The following is a 19,872-nucleotide window of genomic DNA, read 5'->3' as shown; positions in this document are numbered from 1 at the left end:
CCACAGTGTCCCTTTAATGAAGGTTTATTATTAGATACGTAAATCTTCTATATTAGTGATTGCAAATTTGGGACCTGCTCAACCTTTTTTTTTTTGCTCATCGGCTAGTGTTAGTGTTTGTGCGGCCCCAGAACAAATTTTTTTAGCCAATGCAGCCCAGAGAAGCCAAAAGGTTGGACACCCTTGTTCTAGAGCAAGGGTCTCCAACCTTTTTCATGTGAAGGGTCGCAGAGTGGTCATAAAAAAGCTCTGAGTGCCACACATAATTACTGTCTTTTTGAGCTATGTGCGATATTTGCCCTTGCATATAAAAAAATTGTTGGCAATTATTTATAAGAAAGAGTTGGAAAAATCTTTTGAAAGAATGGTTAGCATTGAAAAGCATGTACACTGCACATCCTCACTCTCTGCTCTGTCTGCCTGACCACTTCAGCCCTCTGAGCCTTTCTCAAGTGCTACTTCGCTAAAGTCATGCTGTTTCTCTCACTGCCTGAGGCCTGAGGAAGTTCTATGAGAGGAGGCAGTTTGCATGGCAGCACTTGAGGAAGGTTTGGAGGAGTAAGACGAGGGGGGGGGGGTAAAGTGTGAGCAAATGGGGACCTGGGTTGGCCACTGTTGGAAACAGGATACTGGGCTTGATGGACCTTCAGTCTGTCCCAGTATGGCAATTCTTATGTTCTTATAATGCTGACTGCAGGATGGGAGGTGATTGAGGGCTGCAATGGAGGACTGTCAGGGCTGCGTGAACGAATGTACTCCTAGCTCAGTTGCAGATTTGTAAAGACAATGCTTTAAAATGTTCAAAAATACAGTTTACAGTCCATTAAATTGAAACAAGGTATAGGGACTTATGATATATTACCTCAGGACAAGCAGGCAGTCTATTCTCAACATATGGGTGATGTCATCCAGGAGCTCGGATGCGGACAGCTTCGCAAGCGGACTTACTTGAAGAACTTTTAGAAAGTTCGCGACTACCGCACCATGCATGTGCGCCTTGACGCAGGGCGTGCGTCTCCTCAGTTCTCAGTTTTCCACGGAGCCAAGAAGTCCTATTTTGACACTGGGCACTAAACTCAGTTCTACTTCGTGCCTTCTTTCACGGTGGCTCGTGTTTTATTTCTTTACAGGTCGCTGGGTTTTTCTTGCACGTTTTATTTTTTATAAAAAAACAACTTAATTTGATTTTTCTTTTCTGTCATGGCGGGGCCTGTCTCGCGGCCTCAGCCTGCGGGCTTCGATATCGCTGAGGCTATTTTTCCATTTATGTCTCGGCCGGTCACAGGCTTCAAGAAGAGTAGCCATTGCCAGCGCTCGATCTCCCTCACTGACCCACTTAGGTGGTGTGTTCAGTGTTTGGGACTTGACCATCATCTGGAGTCATGTGCCCGCTGTGCTACCCTTCAACTACGAGCTCTCAAACGTTATCGAGTTCATGTGGAAAAACTCTTTGGCGGTATGGATCTACTTTCCCCGATCTCGACCTCGAATCTGGCAAGCTTCTCACCGGGGTTCCACCTTCTGCCTCGACCTCGACCTTAATCAAACCCTTCTCATTCGGCGGGTCTTCGTCCTCGAGCAAATCTACTAAGTCTTCTCCTGACGAGATGCTTGCCTCACTGCCTCCCTCAGGTCAGGTATCAGCAGTGGTTATCAAGCTGCCCAAGAAGCATGTCTCAAAGTTGAAGAGTCATTCTTCCTTCTTTTCCTCAGAGACTGTAGCCACACCAAATGTACCAGGTCCTCAAGTCTCGGTGTCACATTTGGAGGCTATGATCCAGACCATTTTGGATCATCAGTTTGGTAATATGCTTGCCAAACATACTCCTGCTTCGACTCTGCTTCCTGCAGCCCAGTCTGAGCACTTAGCACTATCACAAGGAGTCGAGTCCTTAGGAGTGCCTCGACAGGATTCTACACACTATGCAAGGAGTCGAGTCTTTGCGAGTGTCTCGTCTGGAGCCTCAGCATGTTACTCAAGCAGTCCAGTCCTTGTCAGTGCCTCGAGATACCTCGACACAAGGAGTTCAGTGCCTTTTGGTGTCTCGATCTCGATCTCCAGGCTTCCTTCCTCACATAAGGCGTCGCCCTTTCCAAGGCATAGGGCGAAGACTCCTCAACATTCCTCTCAGCGAGACCTGCCTGATTCGAGGTACAGTTCTCCACATCAGTTGAGGCATCCATCAAGGCACAGATCCTCTTCTTGAGACAGGCCTCGTTTCTCCAGGCCTCAAGACTCTTCGAGGTCTCCATCTCCGAAGTCGAGAACACCACCTCCAGAGCCTTACACCTATACTTCTTCTCCTGCGAGGGATTCTATCCATTCTCTCAGTGAGTCATCTATACCTGCATCTCAGATATCAGTACTCCAGAAAAGCTTTACCTTCGTTCTCTGCCTTGCAAGGAGCCTCAAGGTCACCTTCCCCTCGAGGTCAATCTTCCTTGGAGCAGATATCTTTTTCTTTTTCCTAAGTCAAATGAGTAAGGACCTCAATATTACTTTGGACTCTGATTCCAAATACTCTACGGAGTATTTAGATGAAATGAGTATGTCTTGTCCTCCTGTGGAGTCTCTTAAATTGCCAATTAATAGACTTCTTTCTCAAACTTTTCAAGAGAAATCTTGAAACACCTTATTCCTTTCCTGCTGTACCAGGAAAGCTGGAATCTCGTTACAACATTGTCCACTGCAAGGGCTTCGAGAAATCTCAGTTATCCCATCAATCCCTTCTCGTGGAGTCTTCTCTGAAAAGGACCAATCCTACCAAAGTTTATGCCACTGTCCCTTCTGGAAGAGAGGGCAGGACCATGGACAAGTTTGGTTGACGTCTGTATCAAAATTCTCTTATGGCAACTAGAGTTTTGAATTACAATTTTGTTTTAATTTCTTATTTCAAGCATATGCTTGACACACTGCCTGAATATTTCAAATATATTCCTCAACAGCGTCTTCCAGGGTTTCAGCATGCGATTACCACTCTGACTCAACTCTGCATGCATCTCTTGCAATCTTCCTATGATGTATTTGAACTTTCCTCGAGGGTTATTGGCTTCTCAGTGGCAATGCGCCGGCTTGCCTGGCTTCGCACTGTAAACATGGACCCAAATCTTCAAGATCGTCTGGCCAACATCCCTTGTTTGATGACTCCATTGAGGCAGCTACTAAACGATTGAACATGAGAAATCGTTTCCCTCCATCATTCATCCTAAGCCTAAGCCTTCTACCTCTAAAGGCTACTGGCCTCTTCCATCTTACCAGAGGCGTTTTCCACAGAGCAGCTCTGTATACACAAGCACCTTCTAAGAAACAACCACAAAGACAAAGACAGCAAAAATCTCATACTCCTGCTGCGCCTAAGGACTCTCAACCTTTTTGACCATCTAATACAGAGCATAACCTTCATTGTTCTGCCTCTGTCCTCTCCCCTTCCCATTGGAGGTCGTCTCCATCATTTTTACCACCGCTGGAAGATGATTGCATCAGACCTCTGGGAGCTGTCTATCATCAAGGAAGGCTACAATCTCTCTTTTTTTTCTTTTTTTTTTTTCTTACTATAGCTTTATTATGCATGGAAGTAGACCATAGATTTTGTTTGCTAACAATATAAAAACATGAAATCTGGTAAAATATGAGTAACTCTTTACCCCCTGCTCTCCATTTCACACATATACCTATTTTAAAAGGACAATTGTAAAAAAGGAAAGAAAATATATTTACTTTGAAGCATTCAAGAATGTCAACAGAACAGCTGCAACTTGCATTTTGCAATTACAAAGTGATATTCAGTTAGACCATTTTTTAAATGATGCAAATACAACTGAAGATGGAAACCAAACTATATATTTGTAACTATTTTGTGTTATGCACCAACAAGAACCTGCTTCAACTTCCATGCCATTTTACAACCCCCTTACTGTACCAGGCAAATTTAGTGGTTACTGAAATACCATTAAAGAACAGGGCTTCCTAAAGACACATTTGGTAGTGTGAACTATACAAACAAAAAACAAAACAAAAAAACACTGTACAGTTTAAAAACAAATCTTACACAGCCTTATGTTTTAATTTTTTTTCTTTAAAAAGGAGTGAATTGTGTACAGGGGTAAATCCTTTATAGACAAGAAAAAATCCTCTGGTAGAGAATTATTCATCCTCATCCTCCTCTTCCTCTTTCTTCTTGCTCTTTTCAGGCTTGGCAACAACTTTTTTGACTGCATCCGATTTCCCTTTTCCTCGATATGCAGCAATATCCTTTTCATATTTTTCCTTCAGTTTGGCAGCCTTCCTTTCATAAGGAAGTTTATCCTCTGAAGCTGTGTTATTCAACATCTCACCCAGTTTCTTTGCAACATCGCCAATAGTCAAACCAGGATGCTTGCCTTTGATTTTTCGGCGAAAATCGGAGCAGAACAAAAAAATGCAGACGGTGGCCTTTTTGGAGCATTGGGGTCCTAAACTTCTTTTTTGTTTCCCCTTTGGTTGGTATATAAGAAGGCTACTCTCTTCGTTTCCTCCAGATTCCACCAGATGTTTCTCCAAGAGAGTATTCAAATCCATCGTAGACCACCCTTCTTCAGGAAGCTCAAGCTCTGCTTCGTCTCTGTGCCATCGAGGAAGATCCCTTGGAACAACAGAGCAGGGGATTTTACTCCCGTTACTTCCTAGTTCCGATGAAGACAGGCGATCTGTGCCCTATCTTGGATCTCAGGGCACTCAACAAATTTTTAGTCAAAGAAAAATTCTGCATGTTGTCTCTGGCATCCTTATATCCCCTTCTAGATCAGAACGATTGGTTATGTTCTCTAGATCTCAAAGAGGCTTACACTCACATTCCCATTCATCCAGTCTCTCGACAGTTGCTCAGATTTCGGGTGGGAAATTTGCATTTTTAATACAGAGTGCTACCCTTTGGCCTGGCATCGTCTCCAAGAGTCTTCACCAAGTGCCTAGTTGTAGTAGCAGTAGCTCTGCGGAACCATGGTCTACAGGTGGCTCATCAAAGATTGGCTCATCCAAAGATTCAACATCCCAAGGGGTTATTCTAGCGACCCAAAAGACTATTTAGTTCCTCCAAAGTTTGGGGTTCGCAATCAACTTTCCCAAGTCCCAGCTATAGCCCTCTCAAACTCTACAGTTCATTGGATACTGTACAGCTCAGAGCATTCCTTCCTCAGCAGCATCAGGATGCTCTCATTCACCTATGTCACAAAGTGTCATCCCTCACTACACTGTCAGCGAGAAACATGATGGTTCTCCTAGGTCACATGGCATCTAAAGATCACATGACTCCTTTTGCCAGATTTCACCTCAGAATCCCTCAGTGGATCCTGGCATCTCAGTGGGCTCAGGCTTTCAACCTACTCTCTCAACACATCAGAGTGTCTCTCCACTGGTGGATGCTCTCTTCCAATCTCTCCAGAGGTTTACTGTTTCAAATGCCCCCTCATCAGAAGGTCCGTATGACAAATTCTTCGACCTACGCATGGGGGGGACCATCTCAATGGTCTCCGTACTTAAGGCCATTGGTCCAGCACGGATCTTCAGTGTCATTTCAATGCTCTCAAAAGCTTTTCAGCATCTTCTTCATGACCAGGTAGTCCTCATTCAGACAACCAAGTCACCATGTACTATGTCAATAAGCAGGGAGGAACAGGATATCTCCTTCTTTGCCAGGAAGCTCTGAAAGTTTGGAATTGGGCAATCCTTCACAACACCTTCCTGAAAGCTGTCCACATTCAAGGAGAGAAAAACTGTCTGGCGGACAAATTGAGTTGTCTTCTCCAACCTCACGAATTGACACTCAATTCCTCACCTCTTCATCACATTATTTCTCAGTGGGGAACTCCTCAGATAGACCTCTTTGCATCTCCCCACAACAACAAACTGTCTCAGTTCTGCTCTAGGATATACTCCTCTCACCGACTGGAAGCAGATGCTTTTCTACTGGAATGGACGAATCAATTTCTCTATACGTTCCCTCCATTCCCTCTCATACTCAAGACACTTGTCAAACTCAAACAGGACTATGACACCATGATTCTCATAGCTCCCCGGTGGCCTAGGCAACCTTGGTACTCCCTTCTACTTCAACTCAGCAGCAAGGAGCCTCTACTTCTACCAGTTTTTCCCTCTGCTTACACAGAGTTAGGGGTCTCTACTTCATCTCAACCTGCAGTCTCTACACCTGACAGCTTGGTACCTTTCAACTTAACTGTCACTCTACAGTTTTATCAATCTGTACAGGATATTTTAGAGGCTTCTAGGAGGCCTACCACTAGACAATGCAACAAACAGAAATGGACTAGATTTTCTGTTTGGTGCACCATTCATCACAAAGAGCCTCAATCTACCTCCTTGTCTTCAGTTTTGGATTACCTGTTCCATTTGTCTCAATCAGGCCTCAAAGCCACATCCATTCGAGTCCATCTCAGTGCAATTGCTGCTGTTCATCAGCCTATCGAACCCATTTCTGTTCATCCTGTGGTTTTCAGATTTATGAAAGGTCTTTTCCATGTCAAACCACCTCTCAAACCTTCCCCAGTGGTTTGGGATCTCAATGTTGTTATTGCTCAATCAATGAAGCCTCCTTTTGAACCAATGGCTTCAGCTCATCTCAATTATCTCACTTGGAAAGTGGTTTTTCTCATTGCTCTCACATCTGCTTGCAGGGTCAGTGAGCTACAAGCTTTAGTTGCAGACCCACCTTTCACAGTATTCCATCATGACAAGGTGGTCCTCCGTATTGAAGTGAAAGGCTGCTATTTTACCTCACCAGAGTTCCGATGTGATATAAAAATCCCCCCAAAATAAAAACCAACAAGATTACATTGTATATGCCAAAGCAAATAACTTTTTATTCTAGTAATTAGTATTATAGCAGCATTTGTCAAATCAGAAATAAATCAGTTTGAACATATACAATGGAGAGAAAAAAACCTCATACGAACAGTGCCGGCATCTTTCTGTAAGCATGGCACAGTCTCTCTAAGGAAACTCTGCCATAGCATGGGGGTTTTATATAAAAAGTATCTTTTTCTCAGATACTTCCCCTGGCTGGGAATATGTATCACCCTATTGGATAAACCAAATGCCTATCTAACCCTCTCCTAGTCCAAGCCTCCATTCTTCCCTGGGGGGCCCTGGACAGGCATAGCTTCTAGAACTTTCTTCTTCTTGAAGTTTCCATTCTTCACACGGGTACAGCATCACTTTATCAGTTCTTAGGTTCCCGGATGATGGAGTGTCTCGCTGACTTGCATTTTCCTTTCAGCACTGTTCATTGTCTTTCCAGCACTGGTTGGTGTCCTTGAGACACTTTACAGCAAGAAATCCACACACTCACATGCCACACATTAGCATCTCAGCATCTGAACTGAAACCAGTGTATACAAGTCCATGACTTTAACAACTTCAGCAAAATGTAGGAATAGGTCTCACAACCTGTAAAAGTCTCCCATAGGCTCCTGTCATCTATCTCAGTACTCATCCTAAGTTCTTACCGAAAGTGGTTTCAGAATTTCATCTCAATCAATCCATTGTTCTTCCAGTGTTTTTTCCAAAGCCTCATTCTCATCCTGGAGAAACAGCTCTTCATACTCTAGACCAGTGGTCTCAAACTCAAACCGTTTGCAGGGCCACATTTCCGATTTGTAGGTACTTGGAGGGCCTCAGAAAAAATAGTTAATGTCTTATGAAAGAAATGACAATTTTTGCATGAGGAAAACTCTTTACAGTTTATAAATCTTTCCTTTTGGCTAAGTCATAATAATAATATTGTAATTTATAGCTAAAGAGACATATGATCAAGAAACTGTTTTATTTTACTTTTGTGATTATGATAAATATACCGAGGGCCTCAAAATAGTATCTGGTGGGCCGCAAGTTTGAGACCACTGCTCTAGACTAAGCGTGCTTTAGCTTTTTACTTGCAAAGAACTAAGCCACACAGATCTGCACCTCAACTTTCCTTTGATCCAAACAAGTTGGGACATTTAATTTCTAGGCACATCATCTCCAACTGGTTAGCTGCTTGCACCTCTTTCTGCTATGCTCAGGCAACTACAGAGTCGAGTCACAGCCCATAAAGTCAGAGCCATGGCGGCATCAGTAGCTTTCCTTAGATCTACTCCTGTTGAGGAAATCTGTAAAGCTGCCACTTGTTCCTCGGTTCATATTTTCACTGGATGCTTTTTCCAGATGGAATGGCCATTTTGGCCAGGGAGTGTTACAAAATTTATTCTCTTAAATTGCCAACACTCCCACCATCCCATTCTGGTTAGCTTGGAGGTCACCCATATGTTGAGAATAAGCTGCCTGCTTGTCCTGGGATAAAGCATAGTTACTTAACAGATGTTATCCAAGGACAGCAGGCAACTATTCTCAAAACCCACCCACCTCCCCTGGTTGGCTTCTCTGCTAGCTATCTGAACTGAGGAGACGCGCGCCCTGTGTTTGGCAGGAAGGCACTTGCGCATGCGCGGTGCGGCAGTCCCGAACTTTCTAAAAGTTCTTTAAGCAAGTCTGCTTGCGAAGCTGTCCGCATCCGGGCTCCATGGATGACGTCACCTATATGTTGAGAATAGGTACCTGCTGTCCCCGGATAACACCTGTTACGGTAAGTAACTGTGCTTTTTGGAAATACTGGAGATATAGTTCTCATATGTGCACATTCAATTGTTGTCCTCGATGCTGCTTCTACTTCACTTCTATTTTTACAATTTTATATGTTTGATTTTATTTACTTATTTATTTATTGACAGGGCTTATATTCCAGTGTAGTTTGTCCAGGTCTTGTAATGACTAACCTAACTTATGGAATTCTGCCATCTTTCTTCTGGATGTTCATTATGCCGATCATGTGGCTGGTAAGTAAAATATCTTCACAATGTCATTAAGCATGAGACTTTGAAGTTAAGACCTGATTCTGATTTGTATCATTTTGTCCTAAGTATAATTGACTACAATCGTAATTAGGTCTTCTGATTTGTGAAAAAGGTGGTTAATAAATCCTAATAAATAAAAATAAGTATGCTTGGAGCAAAAAAAAAAATGTTTTGGGGATAAATGACCGTTTTTTCCACTCTTCATGCCTGCCTTGGATTCTTCACTCCATTTATATGTCTCTTTCTTGATGACTGCTCTTCAGCTACATAATGTACAAGTAAAGACCAAAAAAAGTAACCACTGGGGTTTTTTGCTGTTTTTTCAGCAATTGCTTGGAATTTCATTGTGAAATTTTACAGCTTTATTTTATATGTAGAATGGAATGAGATTATCGGCCCTTTTTTAGCTGTGGTACAAATGGCTAAGCACACAGGAAAGATGTGTAAGGGTGCGTTAAGGCTACTTTTTACCAAAGTTTAATTAAAAAAAAACAAAAACCTTTAAAATGTATGTGCATATAATGCAAAGATACTTATTTGTAGCATGTGTGCATGGCATATATTCTCACTTGTGTGTGTGGGGGGGGGGGAGGGTGATGTCATCCACTGGGTTTTAGCAGTGCCCATACCACATGTCTGCCTTTGCTTTCCTGCTACACGTCAGCTCGCAGGGCCATCAGTTAAGTAAAAAAGCTAAGAAGCCAACTTAGGGGAGTTCGGTGGGTTGTGAGAATATATGTCCGCTGTCCTTGGAGAACACCTGCTACATGTAAGTACCTTTGCTTTCTCCGAAAACAAGCAGACATTCTCGCATGTGGGACCCCCAAGCTGTCAGGTCATGACTCTGGATAAAGATAATGGATATATAAACATGAATCTGACAAAACCCAAGAGGGTTGGAGGGAACATTGTTGCTCAGGAAGTAAAAAAAATTCTGCAGAACTGCTTGTTCAAACCAACTGTCTCTCTTGGAGTCTTGTTCCAAGCAGTAGTAAAAAGTAAAGGTATGAATTGAAGAGCAAGTGGCCACTTTGCAAATGTCCTGAATAGATGCGGAGTGGAAATGAGTTATTGAAGCAGTCATAGCTCAGACAGTGTGGGCTGCTACACAGCTCTGCGGTGCCAGCCCAGTCTTAGTATCTGTCAAGGGTAAGGGCTATGTCAGAGAAGCACGCATCCTGGATATGAATACGTGGCTACATGGATGGTGTCATCGAAAGCATTTGTCTTCCTGGACCATGGGATGATTTTCCAAGGGCTGCTAAGCAGTGATGGAATACATCTATCAAAGAAGGGAAGAAGTGTCTTTGGCAGCAGGTTGGCTAATCTACTGAAGAGGGCTTTAAACTAGAAGTGATGGGGCAGGGTGATCAAAGCTACCGAGTAAGTATAATCCCTCCGGTAAGTAAATCACTGAATACCTGTAAATGGATGGGAAAGGAGGGCAATGTCTGTAAAGCAGTATTAAGTATGGGAAACGAGATTCTGGATCTAGAAGCAGTGATGGAAAAAGATGAGTTGGATGTATAAGCAATCACAGAGACATGTATAAGCAATCACAGAGCCATGACTGAGATGTAGTTGTACCGGGTTATAATCTGTTCAGGAAAGACAGGGTAGGAAGAATAGGAAGGAGAGTAGTATTATATGTTAAAGATCATGTTAAAGCCACACAGTTGCAGAATCTGCAGGGCAAGGAAGAGGCACTGTGGATGAATTTGGAAAGAGGGAATGGTAAATATATTTACATTGGTGTGATATGTAGGCTTCCTTCACAGACGGACACAGTGGACAGAGATTTAATAGTAGACATTCAGATTATATCTAAAACAAGGGAAGTTTTACTAATAGGTGATTTTAACATGCTGGATGTTGATTGGGATATCCCTATTGTAGGATCTTCTAGAAATAGGGAGATCCTGGATTCTCTACAAGGAGAACTGTTCCAGCAATTGGTAATGGAACCCACACGAGATGGGATCATACTGGATTTAGTGCTTACCAACGGGGAAAGTGTTTCTGATGTTACAGTTGGTGTTCATCTGACATCCAGTGATCACTGAATGGTACGGTTTAATATTAAAACGGGTATAGAGAGGGCTCATTCAAAAGTAAAGGTTCTAGACTTAAAAAACTAACTTTGTTCGGATTGAGGATTACATCATGGAATTGTTATCTGGATGGGAATGTCTGGAAGGAGTAGAAATGCAGTGGGCATAACTGAAAGGAGTTATTGTAAGGGCGTCAAATCTTTTTGTGAGGCAAGTAAGAGGAAAATACCGCTTTGGTTCTCAAAAAGCAGTAGCTGAGAAGATAAGGAATAAGAAGTTAGCTTTCATAAAGTACAAAAGATCGCAGAAAGAGGAAGACAGGCAAAAATATCTGGAAAAGTTAAGAGAGGCTGGTTGAGAAGTCAGGAAAGCAAAGATACAAATGGAAGAAAAAAAGGCTGACAAGGTAAAATGGGGAGACAAAACATTTTTTAGATATATCAATGATAGGAAGAAGTACAAAAGTGCCATTGTGAGACTCAAAAGTGAAGGGGGAGGAATATGTACAGATTAGGGAGTGAAGAGCTTATGTGCATGACAGAAGAGCGGGACTTGGGTGTGACTGTATGTGATGATCTTAAGATGGCCAGACAGGTTGAAAAGGTGATGGAAAAGCTAGAAGGATGCTAGGTTGCATAGGGAGAGGTATGGCTAATAGGAAAAAGGAGGTTTTGATGCCCCTGTATAAGACTTTGGTGAGACCTCTAATTCTGGAGCCGCACCTTCTAAAAGATATAAAAAGGATGGATTCGGTCCAGAGGAAGACTACTAAAATGGTATGTGGTCTTCATCATAAGGCTCTGGAACAACCTTAACTCCCCCCTTCGCAACCTGAGTGCTCTCCAACCCTTCCGTAAACATCTGAAAACCTGGTTATTCTCAAAAATCTAACACTTCCCTCCTCTTTGACATCCTAGCCGGCTAACGTCCTTCTTTCCTCTGATCCTCTTCTAACCCTCTCCTTGTAGTTCCTTTCTCTTTACAATTCCTGTAAACCGTGCCGAGCTCCACAACCCTGGAGATGGTGCGGTATATAAACCTAAGGTTTAGTTTAGTTTAGTTTATAAGGCGTATGGGGACAGACTTAAAGATCGCAATCTGTATACTTTGGAGGAAAGGCGGGAGAGGGGAGATATGATAGAGACTTTTAAATACCTAAGTAATGCAAATGAGTTGAGTTTCTTTAATTTGAAAGGAAACTGCAGTGAGAGGGCATAGGATGAAGTTAAGAGGTGATAGGCTCCAGAGTAATCTAAGGAAATACTTTTTTACAGAAAGGATGGTAGATGCATGGAACAGTCTCCCAGAAGAGGTGGTAGAGACAGAGACTATGTCTGAATTCAAAAGGGCCTTGGATAGGTACGTGGGCTCTCTCGGAGAAAGAAAAGGATAATGGTTAACATAGAAACATAGAAGATGACGGCAGATAAGGGCCATAGCCCATCAGATCTGCCCACTCTACTTACCCACCCCCAAGTCTACTATCCTAGGGATCCCACTCCTGGTGACAGGTTCCCTTGGCTTAACCCTCTAAGGGATCCCACATGGGCATCCCATTTGCTCTTAAATTCTTGCACGCTGTTTGCCTCGATCACCTGCACCGGGAGCTCATTCCAAGGATCAACCACTCTCTCGGTGAAGAAATATTTCCTGGTGTCGCCATGAAATTTCCCACCCCTGAGTTTGAACGGATGCCCTCTTGTGGCTGAGGGTCCTTTGAGAAAGAGAATCTCTTCTTCCATCTCGATACGGCCGGTAATATACTTAAACGTCTCGATCATGTCTCCTCTCTCCCTACGTTCCTCGAGTGAGTACAGACGCAAATTTCTCAGCCTTTCCTCGTACGATAGATCCTTGAGCCCCGAGACCATCCTGGTGGCCATCCGTTGCACCGACTCTACTCTCAGCACATCTTTTCGGTAGTGTGGCCTCCAGAATTGCACACAGTATTCCAAATGAGGCCTCACCAAGGTTCTGTATAATGGCATTATGACTTCAGGCTTCCGGCTGACAAAACTGCGGATGCAACCTAACAACTGTCTTGCCTTAGATGAAGCCTTCTCCACATGATCAGCAGTTTTCATGTCTGCGCTGATGATCACTCACAAGCCTCATTCTGTTGAAGTTCTAGCTAAGGTCTCACCATTCAAGGTGTAAGTTCTGCACGGATTTCTGCTGCCGAGGTGCATGATCTTGCATTTCTTAGCATTGAAGCCCAGCTGCCAGGTCGAGAACCAATGCTCCAACAAATGTAGGTCCTGTGTCATACTATCAGGTGAATTGCCATCTCTCACTATATTGCATAATTTGGCGTCGTCAGCGAATAATGTTACCTTACCTTGAAGCCCCTGAGTTAGGTCACCTATGAATATGTTGAAAAAGACCGGGCCCAAGACTGAGCCCTGCGGTACTCCACTGGTCACCTCCGATGTTTTAGAGAGGGTACCGTTAACTACCACCCTCTGACATCTGCCACTCAGCCAGTCATTGACCCATGTAGTTAGTGTTTCTCCCAGCCCCATTGATTTCATCTTGCTCAACAGCCTGCGATGCGGAACACTATCTAAAGCTTTGCTGAAGTCTAGGTATACGACGTCCACGGATTCTCCCAAGTCTAACTGTTTTGTTACCTAGTCAAAGAAGCTGATGAGATTGGATTGGCAGGACCTACCCTTGGTGAATCCGTGTTGACTGGGATCCCGTAGATTCTCCTCATCCAAGATTGCGTCTAATTTCCGTTTGATTAGTGTTTCCATGAGTTTGCATACTATTGATGTGAGACTCACCAGTCTGTAGTTTGCAGCCTCTGCCCTGCAACCCTTTTTGTGCAGTCGAACAACGTTAGCTGTTTTCCAGTCTATGGAGACTCTCCCCGAACTTAGGGAGAGATTGAAGAGTCCTGATATCGGTTCTGCTAGGACATCACGCAGCTCACTGAGCACCCTGGGGTGTAGATTGTCCGGTCCCATGGCTTTGTTCACCTTGAGTCTTGCCAGTTCGTAGTAGACGTTGCCAGGTGTGAACTCGAAATTCTGAAACGGGTCTTCCACGCTGGGCCTTGCCTGCAACTGCGGACCGTGCCCCGGTGCCTCGCAGGTGAAGACCGAGCAGAAGTATTCATTCAGTAGTTCTGCTTTATCGGAATCTGATTCTGCGCAGTTCCTATCTGGTTTTCTAAGGCGTACTATCCCGTCTGTGTTCTTTTTCCTATCACTAATATACCTGAAGAAGGATTTGTCCCCTTTCTTCATGTTCTTTGCCAGAGTCTCCAACTCTAAGTTTGGCCTCCCTGATTGCCGTTTTGACCGCTGCAGACCTCGCCCTATGTTCTAGTTTAGCTTCCCTAGTCTCCTTTCGTTTGTAGGAAATAAATGCTTTTTTCTTCTCCTTAACGAGGTGCAAGATTTCTGCGGAGTACCATTGGGGTTTGTTGTTTTTCCGCCGTTTGTGTACTGATTTAATGTAGAGGCTTGTCGCTTCATGTATGGTAGATTTCAGGGATGACCACATAGCTTCCACATCATGCGTTCGAAGTCAGTGCCTCAGAAGTTGAGTACTTTTGTTTTCATGTTTGATCTAGGGAAACCTTTCCTGAGGTAGAACCACACCATGTTGTGTCACTGGAGGCTAGCGTATCTCCTACCGAGACCTTCGAGACGCTATCCCCGTTGGTGAGTACCAGGTCCAGGATCGCCTGGGCCCTAGTGGGTTCTAATACCATTTGTTTGAGTCATGCTCCCTTTATGGATATTAACAATCTCCTGCTGCTGCTGGTTGTTGAGTCAGGCATGTTGAAGTCCCGTAGTAGAACAGCGTCTCCCCGTAGAGTGATATTCTCTATGTCTTCAATTAATTCGGAGTCTTTGTCTTCCAGTTGTCTTAGAGGTCTATATACTACACCAAGATACAGGCATTTTTCCCTGCCTCTGGCCAGGTTCATCCAGAGGGATTCCCCGGTGTACTTGACATCTGTGATTCTGGTAGTTTTGATGTCTTCTTTAATGTATAGTGCCACCCCTCCCCCTGACTTTCCCTCTCTGTCCTGACGAAATAAGTTGTATCCTGATATAGCCATATCCTACCCATGAGAGTCTGTGAACCAAGTTTCGGATATTGCCACCACGTCAAGGTCGGCATTCATTATTTCGGTCTCTAATTCTAGAATCTTATTGCCTAAACTGTGTGCATTAACATACATAGCCCTCCATACCCCGTGATTGCTAAGTCCCTGTGGGGAGTTTCCCACCTGGGGTAGTATGACTCCTAGAGAATTGTTTGCAATGGGGGCACTTACTTAGGACTTAGAATCGGAGTTTCGACTCACTTCGTCAGGATCGTTTCTTACTGCACTTGTATCTGAGTGGGTACCCTCCCCCGACTTACCTAGTTTAAAGCCCTACGAAGCAGGCGGGCTAGTCGGTGTCCAAATACGTGCTTACCCCTGCTGTTCAGATAGAGTCCGTCTGGTCCCTGAAGTCCTTGCAACGCCTCTCCATGGTTCAGGAATCCGAAGTTCATTTCCTGGCACCATCCTTGAAGCCACTCGTTAGTCCTTAGTATATGCTCATCCCTGGCACTTCCTTTGCCTCTAACTGAGAGGATCAAGGAGAAGACCACCTGCGCTCCTGTCTGCTTCAGCCTCTCACCCAGGGCTCCAAAGTCTCTAGTTATGTTCTCCGGGGTGTTCTTAGCAGTGTCGTTTGTGCCAATGTGGATGAGGACCATGGGGAAGTGATCTTGGGGCTTGAGAAGCCTATCAAAACAGGCGGTGACATCTTGGACCCTGGTTCCAGGCAGACAGCAAACCTCCCTTGACGGCATATCCGGTCTGCAGATTGGTCCCTCGGTGCCCCTCAGCATAGAGTCCCCAATGACTATTACTCTGCGCTTCTTTGGGGGGAGCCGATCAGTTGTCCCTGGAGTTGGAGCCGTGCGCTGGACTACCTCCTGCTCCTTGTCGGCATCCTCCTGCTCCTTGTCGACATCTTCTACCTGTAGGATCTGGAATCTGTTCCTCAGGGTGAGTTGTGGGGTGGATGTAAAGCTGCCCTGTTGGTGAGAAAAAGAAGAGGAGGGTGAAAAGATTGAAAGAGGGGGGTGGGATCTCCGGTGTTTGCCCGTGGAGGAGGTCACCAGCTGCCAGGAGTCAGCGTCTCCAGCCATCTCCTGTACCCCAATTGTTGGTTTCAAAGCTGGTGATTTGGGTGTCTCGAGGGAGGACATGTATTGGGCCAGCTCGGTGATTTGGAACAGCTCCTGGACGACTCCGTCAATGTAGGCCTTATCCTCTCGGATGCTTCTCAGGCTTTTCACCTCCTCCCTGAGACTCCTAAGTTCCTGCATGATGTCTCCATCTAGCTGGTCGACCTCCTCTGTCTGTGTAGAGACTGTGGAGAACAGGGGGGGGAGGGGGATGATCTCGGTCTGCACGGAGACCTCTGACAACAGTCCTGGGTCCTCCTCCTTCTGCACGCATACCGTGGTCGCCCCCTGGGTCCCCCCAGTTGCCGGACAGTTGGTCTTGATTGCAGACATGGCACTTCTTGTTCTCCCTGCCATAACCAAGTTGTAGCTGAGATCTGCCTGATAGTGAGTAAGTTAGAGAGTTAGAAGAAATATCTGTCTGTGAGTCAGAGTGAGAGATTGAAAGATCAGAGAGAGAGTTTGAAAGATTAGGGTATTTGAGAGGGTGTCTGCCTGTGGGTTAGGGTGAAAGTTTAGAATAAAGTTTAAAGAATAGGGTAAAGATTAGGTTCTTCTTAAGGCTCTTCGCAAAGGCGCTCTCGCTAAGGCGAGCGCGTGTTTGCGAAGAGCCTTTTATGGGGGCTCATCCCCTTTTATGGGGGGAGTTTGGCTGATGACGTCGGGGGTGGGCGGAGTTAGCTCTCGCCTCTTCCCCTGCTAGCACCTGAATTTGTATTTTTATTTTTAACTGGCACCTTTTCTTTTAGCTAGGCAGCGTATTGCGCAATGAGCACTTTTAAAGGGAAAAGTGCTCCAGATGCAAGGTCGATGCGCCTGTGCCAGCCGAAGTGAAGGAGAATCCTCTTCGGCTTTGGGTGCCAGTGTCCAGGGATGCTCTTTGTGAATGCCTCCCACGCCGGCAGCTGACAGCAGGGAATCCCAGGCTTCCCTCGCTACCCACACAGGGATTACCTCAGCTGCCGACTGTCAGGGAAATAAGATTTCCCTTGCTGCCGAAGCTGCTGCGGACTCCCTTATAGCTGCAGCCGGCTTACCTGCTATAGCGGCTGGGGCGGTTCAGACTTCTCAGCCGCTATAGGCCTCAGGTTTTATGCCAGTTTTGGTGGGAAGCGCCTCCATCTTGTCTGCAGCCTCAGGTGACCTTCCCCCTGTATTGGAGAGTCAGGGACAGGTTTCTGCTGGGCCCACTGCTTTGGTAGTGAGTCACATTGGGCCGCCAGGGGTTTTTCCTCCTGATTTTGTTTTTAGCCTTGTGCAAGGCTTATTTTCAGGCGGTCAGAGGTCCTGCTTCCGCCCAGGGGGGTCTCAGAGGAGGGGGGTCCCTCTGCGTCCACTCCAGTTCGGCTCCCCTCAGCGCCAGTTTTGTCCCCATCTCCTCTTTCATCCAAGCAGCCGAGGGTCTCTTGGGACAATGATTTTTTGTATGGGGAGTAGTTTTCATTTGATGAGGACTTGGACCTCTTGGTGGACCTCCTGGATTCTCTTGGGGGGACAGATGCCACTGGCAGAAGTTTTTGGTTCCACCAGCTGACAAGGATGCATTTGTGGTGCATATCTTTCAGCGGGAAGAGCTCCAGGAGCTTTTTCTTTAGGATTACTCAGTGTTGCGCTTCAAGGAAGACGCGAAGGAGCCCCCGCATATGGTGGACCCCCTGCTTTGGGGGATCCATTCAGCCTTCCGCTCTTTTCCTATGCATCAAGATATTCGGGATATTGTGCTTGTGCAGTGGAAGGCACTGGAGTTGCCCTTTTGTTTTGTGTGCTCTATGGCTCACCTGTATCCCATCCCAGAGAGGGATAGGGATACCTTGACGTCGCCAGTGGTGGAACAGTGGTTTCGGCCATTGTAAAATGGCATACGGTGCCGATTGAGGGAGGCTCTGCTTTTACGGACTTGGAGGAGTGGAGATTGGATCTCTTCTTAAGCAGAATTTTTATGTCACTGCCCTAGCCGTCCAGTTGGCGATGTGTGGCGGTTTGGTGGCTTGGGCTTGTTTTCGGTGTGCTGAGCATGTCCTTGACCGGGAGTCTGATTACTGGCCCTTGGTGGAATAGGAAATAGCCAAAATTGAGATGGGTGCTTCTTATCTCTGAGATACCATGTATCTCGTCGTACTCTGTGGCTCTGGGCTTGGTTAGTGGATGCGGCATCTAAGGCTAAGCTGTCGAAATTTCCCTGATCCATTGTGATAAAGAGTCCAGTGTTGCTGGAAGTAGAGCACCCTGCCTCCAATGAGGAGATTGGGAGGAAAAAGTACAGAAATGTTGGCAATGCTCTCTAGAAAGAAGTCAAAAGGATGACTGCTGTTTGGGCTGAAGTTGAGGTTGTGATTTTTGGGTCCTTTGTTGTCTTGCATGAGGTCATTGAGCAGGCCTAGAAGATGATGAAGAAGGCTGATTGTAACATCTTTTGGCGTTATAATAATAAGAATGTCTGGATGAAGCAGAATATCTTGTACTGGAGTTTTTAGATCAAACCATTCTAAGCTATGCCATTGCACTGCACATTGCAGCTGCCACTACAGATGCTCTGGAAGAAACATCAAAGGCATCAAAAAATTATCTAGCCATATACTTTCTTGTAGTGAACAAGTTGTTAGACAATTGCTGAAACTGTTTTAGTTTGTCTGGAAGGAGGAATACCTCAAATTTTGACAGTTGTTTAAGTAAGGATTTAAAATAAATGGATATGTAAAATTAGTAGTCCATAATTCTATTAATGAGCATAGATGATTGGAAAATTTGTTTGACAAAACAGTCCAGTATCCTGGCTTCTCTTCCTGGAGGAGCAGAAGCAAAAGATCATGAACTAGATCAATGTTCTCCCCAGAAATTTTTCCAGCCGGGTGGCATGAAAAAGTAGCCAGGCGGGGTGGGGAAATTTGGTAGTGGGGAAAATTAAGGGCTCCTTTTACAAAGGTGCGTTAGGGCCTTAACGCGCAGAATAGCGCACGCTAAAATGCCCTGCGTGCTAGCCAATACCGCCTCCTCTTGAGCAGATGGTAGTTTTTCAGGTAGAGTGCGCTAATCCGGTGCGTGCGCTAAAATGCTAGCGTACCTTTGTAAAATGAGCCCTAAATGTGTACAATTTTTATTAGTTAATTATTATTGTTTTACAATGCTCAATATGACTTCCTTTTTTAAGGTTTGACACTTGTGCCAGAATATTTTTATTAAATTTAAGAAGTATCCAATTCTAGAAGTGAATAATTAGATATGCGCCCTCTTTCAAATGGTATAGAGGTTTAAAAAAGGGAACTGCGCTAATGAAGTCATTGGGTTCAATCTAGCCAATTATTTCTGCATGAATTTAAACAACTAAGAAAAAAAAAGATAAATATAGCTCATCCAGTCATACAAGAAACGGCTCTACAGCACCTCTAATAATGTTTTGATCACTAGGTTCCGTCCTGAGGTCTCACTGAGGATATGAAATAGATATGATCCCCACTTCCACATAATTTATGGAGAGGTGTTACTGAGCCTTGAATGAGACCTATGTGATTGCACTACAGCAAAATAATAAAGTAGCAGATAAAGATCAAAGTGAGAGCTAGAGCAAAACAGTTTAGGTAAAGATACAGGTAATAATTAGCAATGTATTAAAAATATTTTATTTTTATTTGCTTATAATGTCATTTGGTAGCTGCTTGATGTTAATACAACTTTAATTTAATTCTTTATAGTGGGTGGGTGGGGGGGTAACAACACCTACATCAACAGCAAAGTTAAA

At 44.6% G+C, this 19,872-nt stretch overlaps 1 protein-coding gene across 5 annotated transcripts in view; it reads left to right on the top strand.

Moving 5' to 3' along the window:
- HSD17B7 (hydroxysteroid 17-beta dehydrogenase 7) overlaps positions 1 to 19,872 on the top strand; it is a 228,951-nt gene that overhangs the window by 114,331 nt on the left and 94,748 nt on the right. For 4 of the 5 annotated variants that reach the window (XM_033961532.1, XM_033961533.1, XM_033961531.1 and 1 more), the window contains exon 6: positions 8,761 to 8,865. The exons of the other annotated variant lie outside the window; for it this stretch is intronic. In XM_033961532.1, coding sequence (XP_033817423.1) covers positions 8,761 to 8,865 — 105 coding nt within the window. The remainder of the gene's footprint in view (positions 1 to 8,760; positions 8,866 to 19,872) is intronic. 5 annotated transcript variants of the gene reach the window in all.

The sequence above is a fragment of the Geotrypetes seraphini genome, chromosome 10 (genome assembly GCF_902459505.1).
Source record: "Geotrypetes seraphini chromosome 10, aGeoSer1.1, whole genome shotgun sequence".
In the NCBI taxonomy this organism is placed as follows: Eukaryota; Metazoa; Chordata; class Amphibia; order Gymnophiona; family Dermophiidae; genus Geotrypetes; species Geotrypetes seraphini.
Note: the sequence above shows the minus strand (reverse complement) of the source record. Positions and strands in the feature narration are given on the sequence as shown.